Source organism: Schistocerca piceifrons, chromosome 4 (assembly GCF_021461385.2).
Source record: "Schistocerca piceifrons isolate TAMUIC-IGC-003096 chromosome 4, iqSchPice1.1, whole genome shotgun sequence".
NCBI lineage: Eukaryota > Metazoa > Arthropoda > Insecta > Orthoptera > Acrididae > Schistocerca > Schistocerca piceifrons.
The window spans coordinates 517,044,051-517,066,740 of record NC_060141.1 but is presented as its reverse complement, the minus strand read 5'-3'; the positions used below and the strand labels follow the sequence as shown (position 1 = coordinate 517,066,740).

The window sequence follows — 22,690 nt, the reverse complement described above, 5'->3', positions numbered from 1 at the left end:
GGAGCAGGGGTGAGGGAGGTATTGGGGCCAAAACGGGTAATGGGGAGGCGGTAGAGGATGTCAGTATGGAGGGTTGGGCTGGGGGAGGAGATGAGAACGGAATCCCGTCTGGGAGTGAGGAGAGAGATGGGGGCACCAGGGAAGTGTTGGCGGAGGAGGAGGAGGGAGAGATTCCGGGCCTTGAGAAGGGAAGGATCGGGAGAGGAGAGGAGGTATTTGTATAAAGAGAGGGGGAGGAGAGGAAGGAGGAGGAGGAGGAGGAGGCGGAGGGAGCAGGGCCAGGCGGGGAGACATCCATGGCATCCTGGGGGGGGAAGGAGGATGGGGCGGGGCCTTTTTGGGAGCAGAGGAGGCGGTGGTGCCACTAGGGCGTTTAACGGCGGCAGAAGGGTGGGTGGTGATATGAGGGACGGGAGCTATAGGGAGGTGGCGGGAAGGGGCAGGTCCCGGCGTGGACGCAGCAGTCGGCGCCGGAGATGGTGACAGTGAAGGCGACGGCGACGGCGACGGCGACGGTGGTGGCGGTGATGGCGAAGGCGATGGGGAGAGTTGGGCATGGGCAGTGGCCCAACGGGCCACCACCATAGCTGGAGCTGCAGTGACAGGCTGGGGGAGTGGGGGGAAAGGATCAGAGGGAGAGGAGCGGGAGGAAGAAGCTGGAGAGGGGGCGACAAAGAGCGAGGGCGAAGGGAGAGTGAGAAGAGGTGGGATGGAAAGAGGGGGGGTGTGACTGGGCACACCATGTTATGGTGGTGGTGGCGGCGGAGGGGGAAGTATAAACTATGGCTGTGGTGGTAGTGGTCGTGGGGGCTGACATGACGACAGGTAGAAACAAAAACGCACAGGACGAAAAAGAAAGGACAAAAACTGGGGACAGACGAAGACAAAGACGGATGAAGACGAAGATGGAGGAAGACGAAGACGGACGAAGACCAGAGTCCCACGCTGCTGGCGCTGGCGCTGGCGCTGACGGCGACGACGGGTGGCAGGAACGCCGCAGCTGCTGCTGCTGCCGCGGACGGGGCCGGGGCTGCTGCTGCTGCTGCTGCTGCTGCTGGGCTGGCTGGCTGGCTGGCTGGCTGGCTGGCTGGCTGGACCGCCGCTGCTGCTGCTGCTGCTGCTGCAGGAGGGCTGGCTGGCTGCTGCCGGCGGGACCGCTGCTGCTGGCCGGGACCGCTGCTGCTGCTGCTCGGCTGGACCGCTACTGCTCGGCTGGCTGGCTGGCTGGCTGGCTGGCTGGCACCTGAAAAACCTAGCACTTCGATTATTGCTGGAATGGCACAATCGAAGGGCGGTAACCTTGCGGAGTACCGCCGGAGATGAGTAATTCCCGTCGCGTGGCCACGCCCACGTCCGAATCCTTTTACATGAATCACATGAGTACAAATGACAGCTCCACCAGTGCACTGTCATTTTTTTGTATTTCATGTTCTGTAGGACCAAACTGAGGAGCAAGTTTCCACGGTCGCGGAATGAGTCATAATATGAATTTATAACAGAAAAATTATAATAGATGTAATGGAACATATTGAATCCTATGCAGACGACTAGCCATAGGCGTATACCATGTCTACTCGATACCACCGCGATCTGTGTATACACATATCACTATCCCATGACTTCTGCACGTCAGTGTATGTATTAGCAATCATCAAATAGCTAGACGTAATGTAATGCGCGATAATTTGAGAAAACGAAAAGTGACACACACATAGATCACATATTTTCACTACTACCGATAAAATAGCGACAATCTCATTGATAAAGGTGGAAAGCGCTCAGTGTTATTTACGTTCTCCATGATTAGAGAGACATGTAATATAAGTTATTATGAGAGCAGTTAATAAGATTGCTTTCTCTCCCGCTGGGTGTTTCAACAGATGGCTTCGTGCCTGTCTTATCGATCCTCTGCTTCTGGCGGTTATCGTCTGATTAAATGCCAGCACTTAGGCATTCTGTACATTCTCCAGTTGCTGTCTTGTTTTCTAACGGCCATGTAGCCCGTATTTCTCTCTTATATATTGCCTGCCCCCCCATGAACCATGGACCTTGCCGTTGGTGGGGAGGCTTGCGTGCCTCAGCGATACAGATAGCCGTACCGTAGGTGCAACCACAACGGAGGGGTATCTGTTGAGAGGCCAGACAAACGTGTGGTTCCTGAAGAGGGGCAGCAGCCTTTTCAGTAGTTGCAAGGGCGACAGTCTGGATGATAGACTGATCTGGCCTTGTAACAATAACCAAAACGGCCTTGCTGTGCTGGTACTGCGAACGGCTGAAAGCAAGGGGAAACTACAGCCGTAATTTTTCCCGAGGGCATGCAGCTTTACTGTATGATTACATGATGATGGCGTCCTCTTGGGTAAAATATTCCGGAGGTAAAATAGTCCCCCATTCGGATCTCCGGGCGGGGACTACTCAAGAGGATGTCGTTATCAGGAGAAAGAAAACTGGCGTTCTACGGATCGGAGCGTGGAATGTCAGATCCCTTAATCGGGCAGGTAGGTTAGAAAATTTAAAAAGGGAAATGGATAGGTTGAAGTTAGATATAGTGGGAATTAGTGAAGTTCGGTGGCAGGAGGAACAAGACTTCTGGTCAGGTGACTACAGGGTTATAAACACAAAATCAAATAGGGGTAATGCAGGATTAGGTTTAATAATGAATAGGAAAATAGGAATGCGGGTAAGCTACTACAAACAGCATAGTGAACGCATTATTGTGGCCAAGATAGACACGAAGCCCACACCTACTACAGTGGTACAAGTTTATATGCCAACTAGCTCTGCAGATGACGAAGAAATTGAAGAAATGTATGATGAAATAAAAGAAATTATTCAGATTGTGAAGGGAGACGAAAATTTAATAGTCATGGGTGACTGGAATTCGAGAGTAGGAAAAGGGAGAGAGGGAAATATAGTAGGTGAATATGGATTGGGGGACAGAAATGAAAGAGGAAGCCGCCTGGTAGAATTTTGCACAGAGCACAACATAATCATAACTAACACTTGGTTTAAGAATCATGAAAGAAGGTTGTATACATGGAAGAACCCTGGAGATACTAAAAGGTATCAGATAGATTATATAATGGTAAGACAGAGATTTAGGAACCAGGTTTTAAATTGTAAGACATTTCCAGGGGCAGATGTGGGCTCTGACCACAATCTATTGGTTATGACCTGTAGATTAAAACTGAAGAAACTGCAAAAAGGTGGGAATTTAAGGAGATGGGACCTGGATAAACTAAAAGAACCAGAGGTTGTACAGAGATTCAGGGAGAGCATAAGGGAACAATTGACAGGAATGGGGGAAAGAAATACAGTAGAAGAAGAATGGAAGAATAGGTAGCTTTGAGAGACGAAATAGTGAGGGTAGCAGAGGATCAAGTAGGTAAAAAGACGAGGGCTAGTAGAAATCCTAGGGTAACAGAAGAGATACTGAATTTATGTGATGAAAGGAGAAAATAGAAAAATGCAGTAAGTGAAGCAGGCAAAAAGGAATACAAACGTCTCAAAAATGAGATCGACAGGAAGTGCAAAATGGCTAAGCAGGGATGGCTAGAGGACAAATGTAAGGATGTAGAGGCTTATCTCACTAGGGGTAAGATAGATACCGCCTACAGGAAAATTAAAGAGACCTTTGGAGATAAGAGAAGGACTTGTATGAATATCAAGAGCTCAGATGGAAACCCAGTTCTAAGCAAAGAAGGGAAAGCAGAAAGGTGGAAGGAGTATATAGAGGGTCTATACAAGGGCGATGTACTTGAGGACAATATTATGGAAATGGAAGAGGATGTAGATGAAGATGAAATGGGAGATACGATACTGCGTGAAGAGTTTGACAGAGCACTGAAAGACCTGAGTCGAAACAAGGCCCCCGGAGTAGACAATATTCCATTGGAACTACTGACGGCCGTGGGAGAGCCAGTCATGACAAAACTCTACCATCTGGTGAGCAAGATGTATGAAACAGGCGAAATACCCTCAGACTTCAAGAAGAATATAATAATTCCAATCCCAAAGAAAGCAGGTGTTGACAGATGTGAAAATTACCGAACTATCAGCTTAATAAGTCACAGCTGCAAAATACTAACACGAATTCTTTACAGACGAATGGAAAAACTAGTAGAAGCCAACCTCGGGGAAGATCAGTTTCGATTCCGTAGAAACACTGGAACACGTGAGGCAATACTGACCTTACGACTTATCTTAGAAGAAAGATTAAGGAAAGGCAAACCTACGTTTCTAGCATTTGTAGACTTAGAGACAGCTTTTGACAATGTTGACTGGAATACTCTCTTTCAAATTCTAAAGGTGGCAGGGGTAAAATACAGGGAGCGAAAGGCTATTTACAATTTGAACAGAAACCAGATGGCAGTTATAAGAGTCGAGGGACATGAAAGGGAAGCAGTGGTTGGGAAGGGAGTGAGACAGGGTTGTAGCCTCTCCCCGATGTTATTCAATCTGTATATTGAGCAAGCAGTAAAGGAAACAAAAGAAAAATTCGGGGTAGGTATTAAAATTCATGGAGAAGAAATAAAAACTTTGAGGTTCGCCGATGACATTGTAATTCTGTCAGAGACAGCAAAGGACTTGGAAGAGCAGTTGAATGGAATGGACAGTGTCTTGAAAGGAGGATATAAGATGAACATCAACAAAAGCAAAACAAGGATAATGGAATGTAGTCTAATTAAGTCGGGTGATGCTGAGGGAATTAGATTAGGAAATGAGGCACTTAAAGTAGTAAAGGAGTTTTGCTATTTGGGGAGCAAAATAACTGATGATGGTCGAAGTAGAGAGGATATAAAATGTAGGCTGGCAATGGCAAGGAAAGCGTTTCTGAAGAAGAGAAATTTGTTAACATCCAGTATTGATTTAAGTGCCAGGAAGTCATTTCTGAAAGTATTCGTATGGAGTGTAGCCATGTATGGAAGTGAAACATGGACGATAAATAGTTTGGACAAGAAGAGAATAGAAGCTTTCGAAATGTGGTGCTACAGAAGAATGCTGAAGATTAGATGGGTAGATCACATAACTAATGAGGAGGTATTGAATAGGATTGGGGAGGAGAGAAGTTTGTGGCACAACTTGACCAGAAGAAGGGATCGGTTGGTAGGACATGTTCTGAGGCAACAAGGGATCACCAATTTAGTATTGGAGGGCAGCGTGGAGGGTAAAAATCGTAGAGGGAGTCCAAGAGATGAATACACTAAGCAGATTCAGAAGGATGTAGGTTGCAGTAGGTACTGGGAGATGAAAAAGCTTGCACAGGATAGAGTAGCATGGAGAGCTGCATCAAACCAGTCTCAGGACTGAAGACCACAACAACAACATATTGCCTGCGTGATGTATGGCGCTGGTGCGTGGCGAGTGCTACAGTTCTCCTAGCTATGGCGAGGTGGTTACTGGCGAACAGTGGCGGCAGTATGGTTTCAGCCACTTACTAGGTACATTGTGCTGGAGATGGTTACACATAGATAGGGACCTGGCAGAGTGGTTCAGATAGATTCAGTCTCTCCTCAGTTGTACAAAATAGCAGTAAATAGCAATGGATGGATGTCATCATTTGTCAGTGTGCTTCCAAAGGCACAAGCAGTAAAGTATTTGTTATTAAGTAATGCATTGCAGAAACTGTTTAACATTTGAAAATACGGAATTTACATGTATCTTAAAATAGAAATATGTTGTCTTTAGTGAAAACAAGGCAAAATTGTAAACAGCAGTGGGAGGTGGAGGATTTACAGGAAATGCCCAATACTTTTTTAGCTTACTATAATATTTCTGCTAGTAGAACGATACACCCGTTTTAAAATATACACTAAGGCGTCACACAGTAGTGATGTAACGGTTACGTAGAAGTTTATTTGTTTAAATATCGTTTGTGGTATCTGATCATCATTTGAAGTCTCAGGAATAGCGAAATTGTTGTAAGTAATTCGCTGAGGAAACAAATTATTGCACAATATCAGCGTATTTTTTTTTAAAAAATAATCAACTGTAGTAACCAACATCTGTCCATCCCTTCCCACCCCTTCTCTCTCAATGTTGTCAAACCCACCCCAATTGGTGGTCACCTGTTCTAACCGCGACAGAATTTCTGTTGAGATTGTACACAATACATACGTAAAAGTTTGGTGTAAATCGATCCAGGAGTTTAGAAGGAATTTTTTACACGTGGTCTTGCCCCTAAACTCGCATGTCACGTATATGTAACATATATTTGATATATTTAAGACGTATTTCCACATATATTTCACCTGTATCTCTAGCGAATTTCGCCCTGCTGCTTCCTTTCAACAGCTCAATACTTATGACGTCATTCTCCTGAGCTATATATCTTGTAGGTACAGTCAGCGGCATATGTGGATACTGCACCTTCCTGGCAGCTTAAATCTGTGTGTTGGGCCGAGGCTTGAACTCGAGACCATCGCCGCTTGTGGGCAAGTGTCCTACCAACTGAGCTACCCGAACACGACTCACGACCCGTCCTCACAACTGAATTTCCGTCACTAACTTATCTCCTTCCTTCCTTCCTTTCCACGAAGAACAAAGGTCCCTAGTTGGAGTATCCGTCCGGCACACAGTTTTAATCTACGTGGAAGTTTCGTATCAGCGCACTCTCCACTGCAGAATGTAAATTTATTACTGGACGTGTGGATAAAATTCTGCGAAATTTGTTGCCAACAGAATTAATAGCATGGAAGCAGTAAATTAAAACGTCATACGTGATGCAACAATTTTCCCACGCAGTTCAGTGATCAGGACGTCATCGTATTGTGTTTCACACAGTGATATAATTTTGCAGGTACATTATGTAATGTGCGTGATGCACCTTTTTTACTGCATGAACATAGAAAAACTATTCCACTTTCATCATTTTGTGGAGGTGTCAGCAGAAAATAAAGTTTCGTAAGAATTTCAAATTACGTGTGAAGTTTTTTGCAAGTCATAAGCGCTCTCATGTCAAATACTGGATGATTAAAATCTGGACACTCACACGTAGTAGGCTACAATACTGTTTCACCCTCACCCCATCGCTTTTGTAGGTGGATTGTATTTGCCCTCACAGCGATTCTCTCCTGACGGTAAGTGTTTTGTGTACCCGTTTAGTTGAAATTGGTAGGGTAACACGATGTCACGCGCAGTTCGTGTAGAGGACCAATATTTTACTGGTATTTTGCAAAACATGCAATGATCTCATAAAATTATAGAATTTTAGCCGCACTCAGTTATGTCCAAGAATCTAACATCCTAAACTGTACGAATGTTTGCCGAAATTTTGTGGGTGGGATAAATCTGCTGCAGCCACTCGATGATTCTTTCTTCCTCTCACTACAGCATACAGAACCAGAATGTCAAGGCCCACACATTTTCTCTACTAATAAAAGGAAGAGGATGGGTAGGAGGATCCTGATTCATATTGGTATAAACTTCGAAGAGAAGTCGTATGGTCAGTATTGCCTCCCGTGTTCCTACATTCCTCCGGAATCCAAACTGACATTTTCCGCGGTCGGAGTTTACCAGTTTTCCTATTTTTCCGTTAGAAATTTGTGCTACGATATTGTAACCATCGCATTAATTCGATAGCTCTGTAATATTCACATCTGACAGCATTTGCTTTCTTTGGAATTTTGATTATTATATTCTTCTTGAAGTCTGAAGGTAATTCGCCTGTCTCACACATCTTTCACACGAGATGGAAAATTTTTGTCGTGGCTGGCTCTCTGAAGGCCATCAGTAATTCTGATGGAATATTATGTACACCCGGGCCTTGTTTCGACTTAGGTCTTCTCGCAGTATAATATCTTCCATATTATCTTCAACTACGTCTTCTTCTATTTCTATAATACTGACTTCATCTGTCTTGCATGGACCCTCTGTACACTCCTTCCACCTTCCAGCTTTCCCTTGTTTGCTTAGGACTGGCTTTCCACCTGAGCTCTTGATATTCATTCACTTGCTTCATATCTAACTGCTTATAGAACAGTCTCTATCGTGTGTCCTTTCAGTTTTCTGCCCACTACTGGTAGTGCTCTGTCTGGAAAATTTGGCCCCCCCCCACTTTATAATTTTAGCATAGACCTTGTTATAAGACTCAGTATCAATTATTTTATTTTGCACTATATATTATATCCTAGATTGGCAACATTGCTCCACCCAGTCGACTGTCAGGTGTCACTCCACCTGTCCTACACCTTACTATACTCTTCAGCTTGCAGAATTCCGACGGGAGCTTGAAGAACTTCCTAATTGTTTCTCTTGACACTCTCATGTACGCACTTTTCAGTTCTTCCCACTCATAGATCACCAAGCTTATGCCAGCGCAGCCTCTGTTTGCGTCATCCAGATATAACTGTGTGTGCTGCTCCCCGAAATGGGACAAAAAGGAAGTAGTTCCCACATGACACCTTATAGTATGGTACTTTCAAAACTTAAGTAATTTCTAGTCAGTCTAGATGCTGCATGTATCAAAAATTTGTGTTCATACTAAACATAGAAAAGTCATCCTCTGATTTCAGATGTCGTGGAGAGAAGATTTGTCGTTCATTTAAGTTATTTCATTATTTAATGGGGAACAGAATATAGGCACGCAAATGCCACCCAGAGAAATAATAAAGCTATCATTCTTCAATGAGTCACTTACCACACAGAATGGAAGAATTAATGACAAAAATTGCGATCAAAGAAAGATATTGATCTTCATCCACATTCACCTTGTAGCCATTTCTTGAGGGCTCTCGCAATTCACAGAAGATAAATTCGTCCACATTCTTCAGGTTAAGTGTAAATAGTAATTAGTTTTACCTTTATTTTTAAATATATGATTATTCTGCTAGTAGCATGAGCAGTGTGACGGACTGAAATCTTGTTTTCTGCAGTAACACTTGAGCAAAGTGAGTGCTTTATAAAGTGTAAATGTCTAACATTTCGCAATTCTCACAGCCAAATTCTGTGCAGATAACGTGTAATCCGACACATTCCACATCATTGAGATGTGAATTGGATTAATATCCCACGTAATATGGAATTAACTGACTAACGTATTGTTAATGGACAAATGATACGTCAAAATCATTTCGAAGATATAAAATTTTATTTTTAGTTCTACGATAGCTTGCGTAATGTTTTCGAGTTATGAAGTTTACGAATGTCATTCGTTTCGATAAACTGTTGTGAAACTGGAATGTGTTATTGTTCCAGTCCGAATCTTCAGCTGAAACACTGCGGAAGGCTGACATCCCGGTGTGGTCTGATGCGGACTGCCAGGAGGCGTACGCAGGCTACGAGTACCAGGTCCTGGAGGAGGACATCTGCGCCGGCATGCCTGAAGGAGGCAGGGGGCAATGTAGCGTGAGTTACATTCTTCTGTTTACATATACGTCTACAGAATTTAGTGTGGCTGTTTTCCATAAAAATAAGTTGTTATTGATTAGGTCACGTCATTTTACTCTTCTACTCTTTCAAGAACCTGACGTTTCGACTACTCAGCTGGTACATTCTTCAGGACTGCTCTGATGTCCGTGCATGTCTTAACACCACGAAACTCCTAAATATGGTTACAGCAGAAGCGTGGTAACATCGAGTCGTAAAAAGAATATGAGAGAAAATGAAACAACAGAATCAGTCAGAAGAGTTTACTTTCTTCACTGCTTTACGATTATCAACAGCCTATATGGATTTCGAATTTTAGTTGTACGAGCATTACAAGTTGAAGCGGCCGTGAAAAATCGATTTATGTACAGAGCGGTATGAGACAGTGTTTAACATGATACTTGCATTGCAGAGGAACGGGAAATTGTCTTCTTTCGCTGTACTAGGTAGTTTTGTCAGTGAAATTCATGGAATATGAGTCACGAAGCATATTTTTGAAATGAATGAAAGAATTCGATGTCCGTTGTAAGCTGCATAATGCTTTGTTAAAGGCGTGCTATTATCTAATTTCGGCCGTGAGCCATTATCAAGCACATTTGCTGTGTCATGTATTACACATCGGGCTACTCACATTATTTTGTAAAGGAATGTGATAAACACGATATGTAATACATGAAATAGCAAACGAGATTGATAATGATTCATGGCCGAAATTAGCTAATAACACAGTGTTCATAAAGTAAACACACAGAGGCTGTGGATCCCGATGGAAGCAAAATATTTTCGAAAGGTGGTGCTACACAGTTACAATTTGTTTCATGTATATGTAGCTACACCATCAGCGGCTGCCAAAAACTTCATTAAGTCGTTACTAGTTATGGTCTACGCATGCATCACTTCGGGCACTGGTCAAAAAATTTGTTATAGCATTTTACGTTCTGTTCTACATCTACATCCATACTCCGCAAGCGACCTGACGGTGTGTGGTGGAGGGTACCTTGAGTACCTCTATCGGTTCTCTCTTCTATTCCAGTCTCGTATTGTTCGTGGAAAGAAGGATTGTCGGTATGCCTCTGTGTGGGCTCTAATCTCTCTGATTTTATCCTCATGGTCTCTTCGCGAGATATACGTAGGAGGGAGCAATATACTGCTTGACTCTTCGGTGAAGGTATGTTCTCGAAACTTTAACAAAGGCCATACCGAGCTACTGAGCGTTTCTCCTACAGTCTTCCACTGGAGTTTATCTATCATCTCCGTAATGCTTTCGCGATTACTTGGTTCAAATGGCTCTGAGCACTATGGGACTCAACTGCTGAGGTCATAAGTCCCCTAGAACTTAGAACTACTTAAACCTAACTAACCTAAGGACAACACACACATCCATGCCCGAGGCAGGATTCGAACCTGCGACCGTAGCGGTCGCGCGGTTCCAGACTGTAGCGCCAGAACCGCTCGGCCACCAGCGACCGGCTGCGCGATTACTAAATGATCCTGTAACGAAGCGCGCTGCTCTCCGTTGGATCTTCTGTATCTCTTCTATCAACCCTATCCGGTACGGATCCCAAACTGCTGAGCAGTATTCAAGCAGTGGGCGAACAAGCGTACTGTAACCTACTTCCTTTGTGTTCGGATTGCATTTCCTTAGGAGTCTTCCAATGAATCTCAGTCTGGCATCTGCTTTACCGACGATCAACTTTATATGATCATTCCATTTTAAATCACTCCTAATGTGTACTCTCAGATAATTTATGGAATTAACTGCTTCCAGTTGCTGACCTGCTATTTTGTAGCTAAATGATAAGGGATCTATCTTCCTATGTATTCGCAGCACATTACACTTGTCTACATTGAGATTCAATTGCCATTCCCTGCACCATGCGTCAATTCGCTGCAGATCCTCCTGCATTTCAGCACAATTTTCCGTTGTTACAACCTCTCGATACACCACAGTATCATCTGCAAAAAGCCTCAGTGAACTTCCGATGTCATCCACCAGGTCATTTATGTATATTGTGAATAGCAACGGTCCTATGACACTCCCCTGCGGCACACCTGAAATCATACTTCGGAAGACTTCTCTCCATTGAGAATGACATGCTGCTTTCTGTTATCTAGGAACTCCTCAATCCAATCACGCAATTGGTCTAATAGTCCATATACTCTTACTTTGTTCATTAAACGACTGTGGGGAACTGTATCGAACGCCTTGCGGAAGTCAAGAAACATGACATCTACCTGTGAACCCGTGTCTATGGCCCTCTGAGTCTCGTGGACGAATAGCGCGAGCTGGGTTTCACATGACCGTCTATTTCGAAACCCATGCTGATTCCTACAGAGTAGATTTATAGTCTCCAGAAAAGTCATTATACTCGAACTTAATACGTGTTCCAAAATTCTACAACTAATCGACGTTAGATATATAGGTCTATAGTTCTGCACATCTGTTCGACGTCCCTTCTTGAAAACGGGGATGACCTGTGCCCTTTTCCAATCCTTTGGAACGCTACGCTCTTCTAGAGACCTACGGTACACCGCTGCAAGAAGGGGGGCAAGTTCCTCCGCGTACTCTGTGTAAAATCGAACTGGTATCCCATCAGGTCCAGAGGCCTTTCCTGTTTTGAGCGATTTTAATTGTTTCTCTATCCCTCTGTCGTCTATTTCGATATCTACCATTTTGTCATCTGTGCGACAATCTAGAAAAACATTGCATTACATATAGCTGCCTCAGCATTAAAATAAATAGACCAGCATCAGTATTGTTACTAGCGAAATATATCACTGAAGCTTGCATATTGTCTTAATATTAAGGCAGTGGTACGTGATGCGTCAGAAAACAAAATGGAAAATAGAGTATTCTGACCAGTTCCAGAAAATGGTCCATGCGTAGAACGAAAGTACTATCAGCTTGTCGAAGTTTTTGACAGCAGTTGATTGTATAGCTAAATAAACATGTTTTTCATCCGTCACGTAATGTCACGTGGTTACTGTTATCAAAATTATCTACACGGAACAATTAATCTCAGCACACAACACCTATAAGGAAAAAGAAAATGCCAATAAATGTGAAGGGGGAATGGTAAGTGAGTAATCGTGGGGATTTTCTATTCACCTCCAACCTTATAGTATCTACAGTATTCAGTTTAGGTCATTTCCAGATACGAAAAAGGAATGCTTTGTGGCTGCCAAAAAAGAAATAAAGGTTGTAAAGATTCTAAAAATGCAGTTGTGCATGACTGCCAAAAAAGAAATAAAGATTGTAAAGCTCCGTAAAGTGCACCTAACGCAAATATGCAAACATGATTAATTTCTTCATATGAACAGACGTTATAGAACTATCCAATTCTATTCCAGAGTATATCGAATAAAAAACTGTAATCATAGTTCCAGCTAAGTGTCTTCTTGACATGTACTTGTAAATGTGCATGTGAAGTGGTAGTTGTTTTCATTCCATGTTAATTTCTCTGACTTCTTTCATCTCGCTGTAGACTGTCACTTGCTCTGAATAGAGGAGGCACATTCGCCTGCAGAGTGTTCATTGACGGCCACATTCCTAGTCAGGAGGTAAGAGTGTCGGATCACTGGTTCTGGTTCCTGGTAGTCATGCCAAGTTTCTTTATGTTGCAGCGGCCTCCCAATTACTCAGTCTTAAAGAAGCTAAATCGTAAGTTAGTTGAAGTAGTTTACTACATGTGGTTCTACAGCCACAAATTTTTGAAAGGAATAATAACTTCCCGCTACTAATTTATACACAAGCAAAAAATTGCTTTTATTCAATCACTATTGACCATTTTTTGTTTTAATCTATTTTAGAATGTGTCTACACCAAGCTATTTTTGCCTCATGCACACAGAAGTATCAAAAGTAGCATTCGATGTTTGTGTTAAAAAAAACATTAGGACCTGAGAAAAACATTTTGTGCACATTTGAAAATAAGCAGCTTTTACCGTTCAATGAGTGCAAGTTGCCTGAGATGTAATAACAGCAAACTGTTCATAATGTGATTTCCGCAGAGGGCTGATCTAAAACGCGCCAGTATTGACCCACAAGCCACTAAAGTTGTATAAAGGATAAATCCTCGTAACTACACCAGGATAGTGTTGATGAGGTAAACTGTTCACTGACATTCGAAACAGACTTTTCCAAAACCGCATCAGATTTGTCGTCGCTAAATTTCCACCACTGTACGCCCACTTTCGCTACTTGTCGTTTCTTTACGATTGCGTTCCTACGCAGTTCATACTATTTTCTTCCCTTTCGTACTTGTAGTATTTGATTCTTATACTTAGACTGAAATATTTATTTATTTGTATGTCTCTTCCTCCTGTGGCTTACACAATTCGTGTCCGTTGACATAATTAAAATAATTTCTTACTCTTTTTCCCATACAATTCGCTAAATCTATTTTCGTTCCTTGCTTTTAGACCTATTTCCAATTAATTTCAAACATTCATCTCATATAACACATTAGTTCCTATTGTATACCATGTTTTCGCTTATCACTTTTACTCGAGCATTGTAGAATGAAAACCTGGCCCATGTTCGCTGTAAATGCTATGTTTAAATTCTGTATCAATGGGTCTGGAAACTCAGCTGGCCACTTACTGCTTGATCGTATTGATTCCATCACTTATTAACCAAATGCGCTTGTGGTATACCACTATCCTATTGTTTTCTGGACAAAAAGGTTTTTCTTCATGCCTATTACTTATCTAAATCCTATTACTTCTCTAATCCTATTACTTCTCGAACAAGATATTTCATTTTCCGTTTTTTTTAGTTTTCCTATGATATTAAAATTGCTGGTACTCTTAGTCAACAAGTGGAGATGTACCTACGACATATTAACAAATTTAATAATACATATAGACTCATAAAGTTTTGAACTTACAAGCTGTAGTTTGCCGCATTTATAGTATAACCTATGGTCTATAATGATACCAGCTCATCGATACCTTCTTAGGAGTGTGCAGCTGTGTGTGTTGCAGAAAGTATTAATAGCTGTCAACACAACATCAGGTAATGAGCGAATAAACGAGGCAGAAATCAATAACTTTTACGTTATTTAGAAACCACCGCGAGAGTAAGATACAATGTTAAGACACACACAGACATAAACACACACACACACACACACACACACACACACACACACACACACACACACACACACGCACACGCACATATGCACACACTCACACACACAACCAATGCGGATACAAATAAATTAGTTATTTTTAATTCCGGCAACTTGTTTCGATCTGTATGGCCATCTTCAGACCAGAGACTCAGGTGGCGAAATGAGCCGATACACGCAGCCGTTGTACTGTGAATTCCAGCTTGTACCTGGAATCTGTGAGTTTGCGTCAGGCACTAGCTGTTACTCACAGAAGCTCTGTATACTGGCTTATCTCGCCATCTGAGCCTCATTTCTGAAGATAGCCATACACACCGAAACCGATTGCCAAAGTAAAAAATTAATAATTTATTAGGACCTGAACTGTGTCTTTTGTTAACAAGAAGCAAAAATTGTTGAGTACGCTTCACGACGTACTGGAGTCACAGCCGGATTTAAGGGGTTTAAATGCTGGTACTACTATTGTGATTCGGTTTTCCTCTGCCATTCAAAGTTCGTCATACAGTCGATTTTCTTTGAAGATCTATCGCAGGCTATGCTGCCCCATGGTCAGTAACAACGAAGTCAAGTAAGGATAAAAATAAACTTCACAGTTACTTCTTCAGTATTCAAAAATTTTTTGTTCAGTGGATATTTTCTATCCTGAAATAACGCATTTAAGTCAATAATATGTCTCTTTAATCATGTTCTAGTTTCTGTGACATGTATTCGGTTGGAAGTATCCTGCAAGGTAACTAAAATTACGAATTTCTCCGTATTTTGTGGATGCTCTGTGTGTGCGAGACATGAAATCGTTGAAATGGATCCTCTGAATTATGTCTAATGTAGCATTTAACTTGTAGCATGTTTGATTAACTCATATTTCTCCTTTTTCAGGGAGATGGAGGAGGACCCTTGTTAGTGAACGGAACTCAGATCGGTATAGTCTCGTGGTCCAGGAAACCCTGTGTTACCAAAGGATCTCCTGGCGTGTACGTTGAAGTTTCGTACTACGTCGACTGGATCAAAGAGAAGACAGGGAGAGCTTAAAGAATTCCCACCACTAAATAAATCATGCAACACCGTGAATGTGGTTAAAATTTGATATACACTCTGTAGTTTCCTAATGCAGCACATATTTTGCAATCACATGATGAAATCGGAGAGTTGCACACACTCACACACACACATTTCACTATGTGATTATGAAATATATGTGCATTACGAAGCTATGAAACTATTTCACTAAATGACAGTGGATAGTTCTGTACATAAACTAAGACTGCGTAGAGCGTAGCTCTTCAATCGAACGGATTTTTTTTCTTTTTTATTCAGCCTTAAGTACAAGCTGTATATGAAATCTGGCGATATCTGTGATGCGTAATAGTTCATTTTTCTCTGATTTCTTATCACGCCAATCAACGTTATCTTCATGCCAGTAACGAGTGCTATCTGACTGCAGTGCTGTGTACCATTTAAATACCGCTGTTCGACGGGTAAAAGAGGTTAAAATTTCATGGGCCTAATTTAGTTCAATAACAAGATTCTAAAACTTATTGTAGTTAATATTTAGAAGTTATTCTTATTATATTTCACAGTTTGCATACTTGTGCTTTTAGAATGGCATTGTGAACTTAGCAAGGCACATACGTCGATTGTAGTTGAGTGAAAGCGTCTTCAGATGATGTTAGTTTAACAATATCGGCACATATGTAACACCATAGAAATTTCAGATCTCTTTATTGTGAACGTCTTATGCTTTCACGAATATAAACTCTTAGTTATGAGAAGAAGTATTTTGCTTGGATGTGTGATACGAAATGGCACTGTCCATAGTGTGAAGAACTAATAAGGGCTGAAATATAAACCGCTGATGACACTATCTGTGCAAAACAAACATGGTGATTCTTCACACATACATTTCGTGTAACGCTTAGGACAGAAAATTGTCAGTTGTTCTTTATCCAGATATCATTTTGCAGTGGTATTAGGAAAAACAACAACAGCATCAACAACAGGAAACACAGCTGCTTGCTTTTATCTTCGTGATAGACATAAAAGAAATACAACTTAAAATCATACATGCATTCATATAACTACTACCTATAGATATAGTTACAGATGTAGTTGAGTATCCAACGCTCCTTCGTAAATTAGCTAATAACACTAAAACTACGTTACACTAGAATCAATCTCTCTCTTTGCAGCGGGATGCACTGTTTTCCAACTTTCTCACAGACTGAAACTCTCCCCTGGACCATGGTATGAACCAAAATCTTGCCTTTAAGGCACAACGCCATCGCCTACCAAGCTACTTTTCCTTTGTCTCTAGTTTTTGGACATGCTGCTTCTTCTTTATCCCTTCCCTTAGGTCCCCATTTATCGCTGCCATACTCTTTTACAGGGTGTTCTCCACATTACTGATTTAGCACATAGTCCTTGATATGCATCGTGTTTTGCCTTACTTCCCAAGAATGTTTGATAGATTAAACCTAAACGAGATATTTAATCACTGTGAAACTTCCTGGCAGATTAATACTGTGTGCCGGACTGAGACTCGAACTCGGGACCTTTGCCTTTCGCGGGCAAGTGCTCTACCAACTGAGCTACCCAAGCACGACTCACGCTCCGTCCTCACAGCCTTAATTTTGCCAGTACCTCGCCTCCTACCTTCCAAACTTAACAGAAGCTCTCCTTATCCTCGCAGGAGAGCTTCTGTTAAGTTTGGAAGGTAGGAACCGAGGTAGCGGTAGAATTAAAGCTGTGAGGATGGGTCATGACTCATGCTTGGGTGGCTCACTTGGTAGAGTACTTGCCCGCGGAAGGCAAAGGTCCCGAGTTCGAGTCTTGGTCCGGCACACAGTTTTAGTCTGCCAAGAAGTTTCATATCAGCGCACACTCCGCTGCAGAGTGAAAATCTCATGCTGGATTTAACGACTGTGGTAGGTAAATAACATTTGTTTCATGGCTATCTCTCCTTGGAGCCTCTTCATTGTGGAAGGAAGTAAATGGAGAAAGCAACTACGCATAACTGCTTAAAATGACGTTTACAGTAGTAACACCCGTTTATAAAGGTGTTAATAACGTTCTAATCTATAATTAAAAACCATTCCCTCCCTATGTTCCTAAAAATATTTGAAAAAATAGGTTAAAAATATTGGCTATTTTTCTGCAAATAATATTATAACAACAACTCGTTTTGATTTCTGTAAAACATTCTGTACTGAGCAAGCAATATACAAGCTCAAGAACTCAGTTATAATAAAACTAAACAAGAAAAATTACCCTTTGATAGTTTCTATGATCTTGCCAAGGCCTTTGATTGTGTAGATTAAAAAAATGTGTAAGGGAAGCTAAATGGGACGTCATTACACGCTATCCCCTTGTATGGGTGAACTCTTATCCTAACACTACAAAATACAGGGTAACATTAGCAGACTACAAGACCGGGAAAAGATTAAATCTACAGTGATGTCGCATTAAATATGATGTGTAGCGGTGTTAAGTGCTGATCCTGCTGTAGACATGCACACATGACTTACTATACCCTACCCAAGGCGCTGTTGGGCTGTATACGTTGGCCACTTGGGTTTTCCTTTACTGCTATGAACACCTGCATGCGTTCTGAGACACTGACCTCTCACAGTTGTGGACAAGTTACTTCCATATCTCGGTGGATAACAAAGTTAGAGTATTTGTCTCAAAACATAGACCCCTGATTGCGTGCTATCATTTGCAGGAAACTTCCTTTGGATTCTTGAATCGTTTATGAGATTTGACGATTTTTATGACTACATGATTCACGATGTGCAACGGTTCTCAAAACCGAATGATAAGTATTTCATAGCAGTCGACAAGTCTACATGGATATAACTGGCAGTGTCGCACGCGATCGTCCGTCTGATATAAAACCCAACAGATCGAGAACGAAATGAGGTATTGTTCTGATTTCGACTTTACGTAAAATTTAGATATCTTATCTACATCTACATCGACATCTACATCACTCTCTACAGTGTATCAACTAAAATCGACCATACCTAAAGCTTATGCAATGGATATTCACCTCTTTAAACTCTTTAAAATTTCGTGCAATGTTTCACTTCCTTTGATACAGCGCAGTTTGTATCAAGAATAAAAGAAATAAATTTAGTTCTTTGTTGAGAGAAGGTATCATACTATAATATGTGCAAAAATAAAGTTTTTCACCTGATAATTTTCGAAAAACCGGGTGATAAATCTTTCATGTCCGCCAGAATGAGATTTGGCAAGAGATATAGCCGTATCAAAAGCCGCCCTCGACAGGGATTGGAGAGAGCACATTTGTAGCAGCGAAAGGGTTAAATGACCGAAACACACCCATACCAATCTCAGCCATGAGAATAATATGAATACAAATGATTCATAGCCAACAGTTTAATCACTGATTTTACAAAGCATCCTATTATGCTATTTCAGACGATTAAAAATGTCTTTCAGGTACAAGTAGTAGAAATCTATGAGTAGTGAATAGATGATGCTCCGTGTGTGACTTTCTTGTGGATTCATATGAATAATAAACTGAGATGGTACCGGAATATGCATGAGTTAACTAGAAAGCTCAGTTCTGCATGCCTTACATTTACAAATACCTCTCATTATATTGCCCTGCATACAAGATTCCTAGTGTATTCTGCATACTCACTGCTACAGTACGGGATACTCTTCTGACAAAAGTTAATTTAGGATACGTTGTGCAATACACTGCCCTAAAACTAGAAGTAAAAGTAATTTTCATGTCGACTGTACATCCCTTTCGTGATTCAGAATAGAATATCATAATATGTTGCAACAGTCTACAACAGTTTTCAGGTAATCATCAAGCAAGAAATTAAAAATTTCCTAATATTCAAAAAGTAAGTAAAGGGATATCACATTAGCCACTACTTCCACAATTTATTGGAATATTTCGACTCAGGCATGTAAGTTCCGCTTAACTAACTTTTTATTAAATAGACCTTGACGTAGTCCGTTTATAGCAGCTGATAATTGTGCGTAGTTACATAAACGCTTTGTACAAAGTATTATATAAAACAACAGTTGAGTAATGTGACTGAAAATGGTTCAAATGGCTCTGAGCACTATGAGACTTAACATCTGATGTCATCAGTCCCCTAGAATTTAGAACTACTTAAACCTAACTAAACTAAGGACATCGCACACATCCACGACCGAGGCAGGCTTCGAACCTGCGACCATAGAAGTCGCGTGGTTCCGGACGGAAGTGGCTAGAACCGCTCAGCCACTGTGGCCGGCATAATGTGACTGAACTATTGAAGTTGCCAATAACATAAAACGCTTCCAAGAGTGAGACTGCTTATTAGCTCTGTACAAGTCATCCACTCTGGGTAGGAAAGCACTACTATTTTGATAGGATAGATGGTCTGTCGATCTGTGGGGCGTTATTAGTTATTGCTAGTTTTATTGCTCACTATACATCTTGTAGCTGTAGCCTCAGCAACAACCAGTTTCTGCATAGGCTGTAATGGAATCCGCTGTCATCAGTGGAAGCCTAAAGGCTGCCTGAAGGTTTCTGCGCCAGTCCATAGCATAGGCTGGCCACTTATGGTCAATCATAATTAGTACACATTTACTCATCACTAAACGTCTATTAAATATTCCTAATATGCCAATTCCTATCATCTGAAATGGTATTTCTGATTCTAGAAACATATGGAGCTGTATTCTGTGGTGACTGAACTGTAAACATTGAGTACGTGGGATGCTGTTTCTGATATGCTTTTCCACATCACCATGTGCTTTTCACCGAAATATTTCTGTAATTCATCTATCAGTCGCTATTTTACATCCATGTCCCAACAGCACATGGTCAAATGGCTTTCATAACATTTTGCTTTGGAGTGCTGCAGAAATGAAGACATGTGTTCTACATTTTATTGACCTACACAGTAAACATTCATGCATTAGAAAGTGTGGCTACTCCCTGTAGAACTGGCATTTTTTGTCGGCTGCTTGTGCCTTCCTTCACTCTGTCAGACCAACCTATGTACGTGTAACACTATGATTTTTCTACTAAGTGTTTCCACTTTTGTTTGCTGAATTTCAGGCTTGTAAACTACTTCGTATCAAAAATCACCTCAGTGCCGATCCTGTCTGTTAACATGAAGGGTCTGCAGTCCCAATAACCCCTTCAAGAATTCATGATAGAAAACTAATTTAAATTTACGACCATGTAGCTAACAGCAGAAACACAAAATACTGTACATTGAAACACCTCTCTTTTCGCTGTAGAACTGTTGTGCTCAGCCCTATTCAGCTGACATCGTGCATATGTTGCTGGATAATCCTTTCCATATACGTTTTGGCTCGAAATGGTACATAAGGCATTGTTATTTGCATCACATGATAGTACAAATGCTTTCGTAAAATCAAGGAAAAGCAATACAGGATCTGATTTCTGTGTCTCCTTTATATTTTGAAATGTTGTTTGACATTCTGATGTAACACCTTTCTTCAGTAATCTAATCAATGGCTGTGCAAATTTATTGGCACCGCAACTTGATCATTTATGTTCCTTACATGTGCTATAATCCTTTGCATAAAAGAATACCTCTTGTTCAGAATGTCATTATTTGATAATAGTTTTGCCAGACATAAAACTTGCGACAGTACATCTGCTCTAACCCAAATTAATGTACATGAGCTTGTCAGTACTCTGTTATGTGAAACAAGCTTTAATAGCCTTGTATACAGTTTGTTTAGCATTACCTTAGAAATGGGTGTGCCTTTCACATAGAAACATCAGAAACTGATGTACCCATTGATAACAAATGCTTGTTGTGTTCAACTGTTTGTTGCAAAGATCGATTTTAGTATGATACGTAACCAGAAAGTCTAATCAAACTACTGCAGAAAATACTTGTCCCACAGTTGGAAACACTTGCATTTGCTCACGAAAATTTGTATTTCCTCCCTTATTCGAGCTGTGTAGTGCCTACAGAATTTATATTATTATCTTGTAGTGCATGCAGTCTGTATCTTGGAGTGTTCAGTCTCCTCTTGCTCACAAAGTCCAGGCTCACAACCGATTACATGCATCTCTGTTTCCACTTGAAATCTACACTTTTTATTATTTACTCAAGCCATCAAGCAACAATCCATCTTTGTGTGTGCTCTCACAATGCTGTTTTTACAGGGAATGCTGTCTCATAGATGGGACATTCCTTCTGGTGCTTAACGCCTTATTTTCTTGGTGTGCTTGATCCGTTTCCTGAATGTACATTCCTGAGTCTTATGCTCGATTGTAGTATTATGGCTGGCGACATTGTGCCTTCAAACAATATAAACATTCTTTACCAGACAAATATAATCTCTGGTCATAGTGATTTTTTGTTGTATTGTGTACTGATTGCAAATGGATCCTGCAGCTAAATCACCAGGGTATCCCATACGCATTGGCCGTGAAAGAGTTGGGGGAATTTCTGTTAAGAAAATGCCCAATGCTCCGTTCTCTGCTTCCCTGAACATGACCCTATCCGCATCTGGATTTTACGTGACCTGTCAAACCACAAATTCTAGAATGTGTGGGAAGGAGATACCTCTCGTGACTCTCTTACACTGAAACAAATATACTGATTCACTTGGCGGTCTAAAAGTTACTTTCCAGTCCTATTCTGGATATGGCAAAAATATAATTTTCTATGAACAAGTGACAGTGCTTTTTTCTGATTCATCCTAAGGGCCTAATGCAAACGCTGGTTGCTGACAAGCCTCTGTCGCCTCTGTTGGTGTGTTGGGTCATAACAACTTTCAGGGCTGAAGTCCTTCTTAGGCTTGTCCAACACTTATTTCCACCAAGTGTACAGTGATGTTGGGGTCGACTGCTTCTGGTATCCAGTTTGTAACAGTCAACCCATATCCGAACTATAAAGTAGTACTGTTTTTCAGGATATGTGGCCTGAAGACCTGTAAAACGTCGTTTGATGCAAATAAAACCAGATTAGTGGATACTCATTTTATTGTTCAATATACATCTCTGGAGCTGTGGCTTCAGCGACAGCCAGTTTTTGTGTCGGTCATAGTGGAATCTGCTGTCATTAGTGGCAGACTACAGGCTCTCAATTGGTCGCTGCGTCGACCTGTAGCATAGGCGTGCGACTCTTCGCCTGGCAGGTTGCACCCACGCCGATCCGTAGGCGCTACCTGGGTGGC

At 41.5% G+C, this 22,690-nt stretch overlaps 1 protein-coding gene across 1 annotated transcript in view; it reads left to right on the top strand.

The window, feature by feature from the left end:
- The window catches only part of LOC124795966 (trypsin-1-like), a 43,912-nt gene extending 28,383 nt beyond the window's left edge, over positions 1-15,529 (top strand). The window contains exons 5-6 of the mRNA XM_047260048.1: positions 9,196-9,345; positions 15,377-15,529. Of these exons, the coding sequence (XP_047116004.1) occupies positions 9,196-9,345; positions 15,377-15,529 (303 nt within the window). The remainder of the gene's footprint in view (positions 1-9,195; positions 9,346-15,376) is intronic.
- Positions 15,530-22,690: the final 7,161 nt, after the last annotated feature.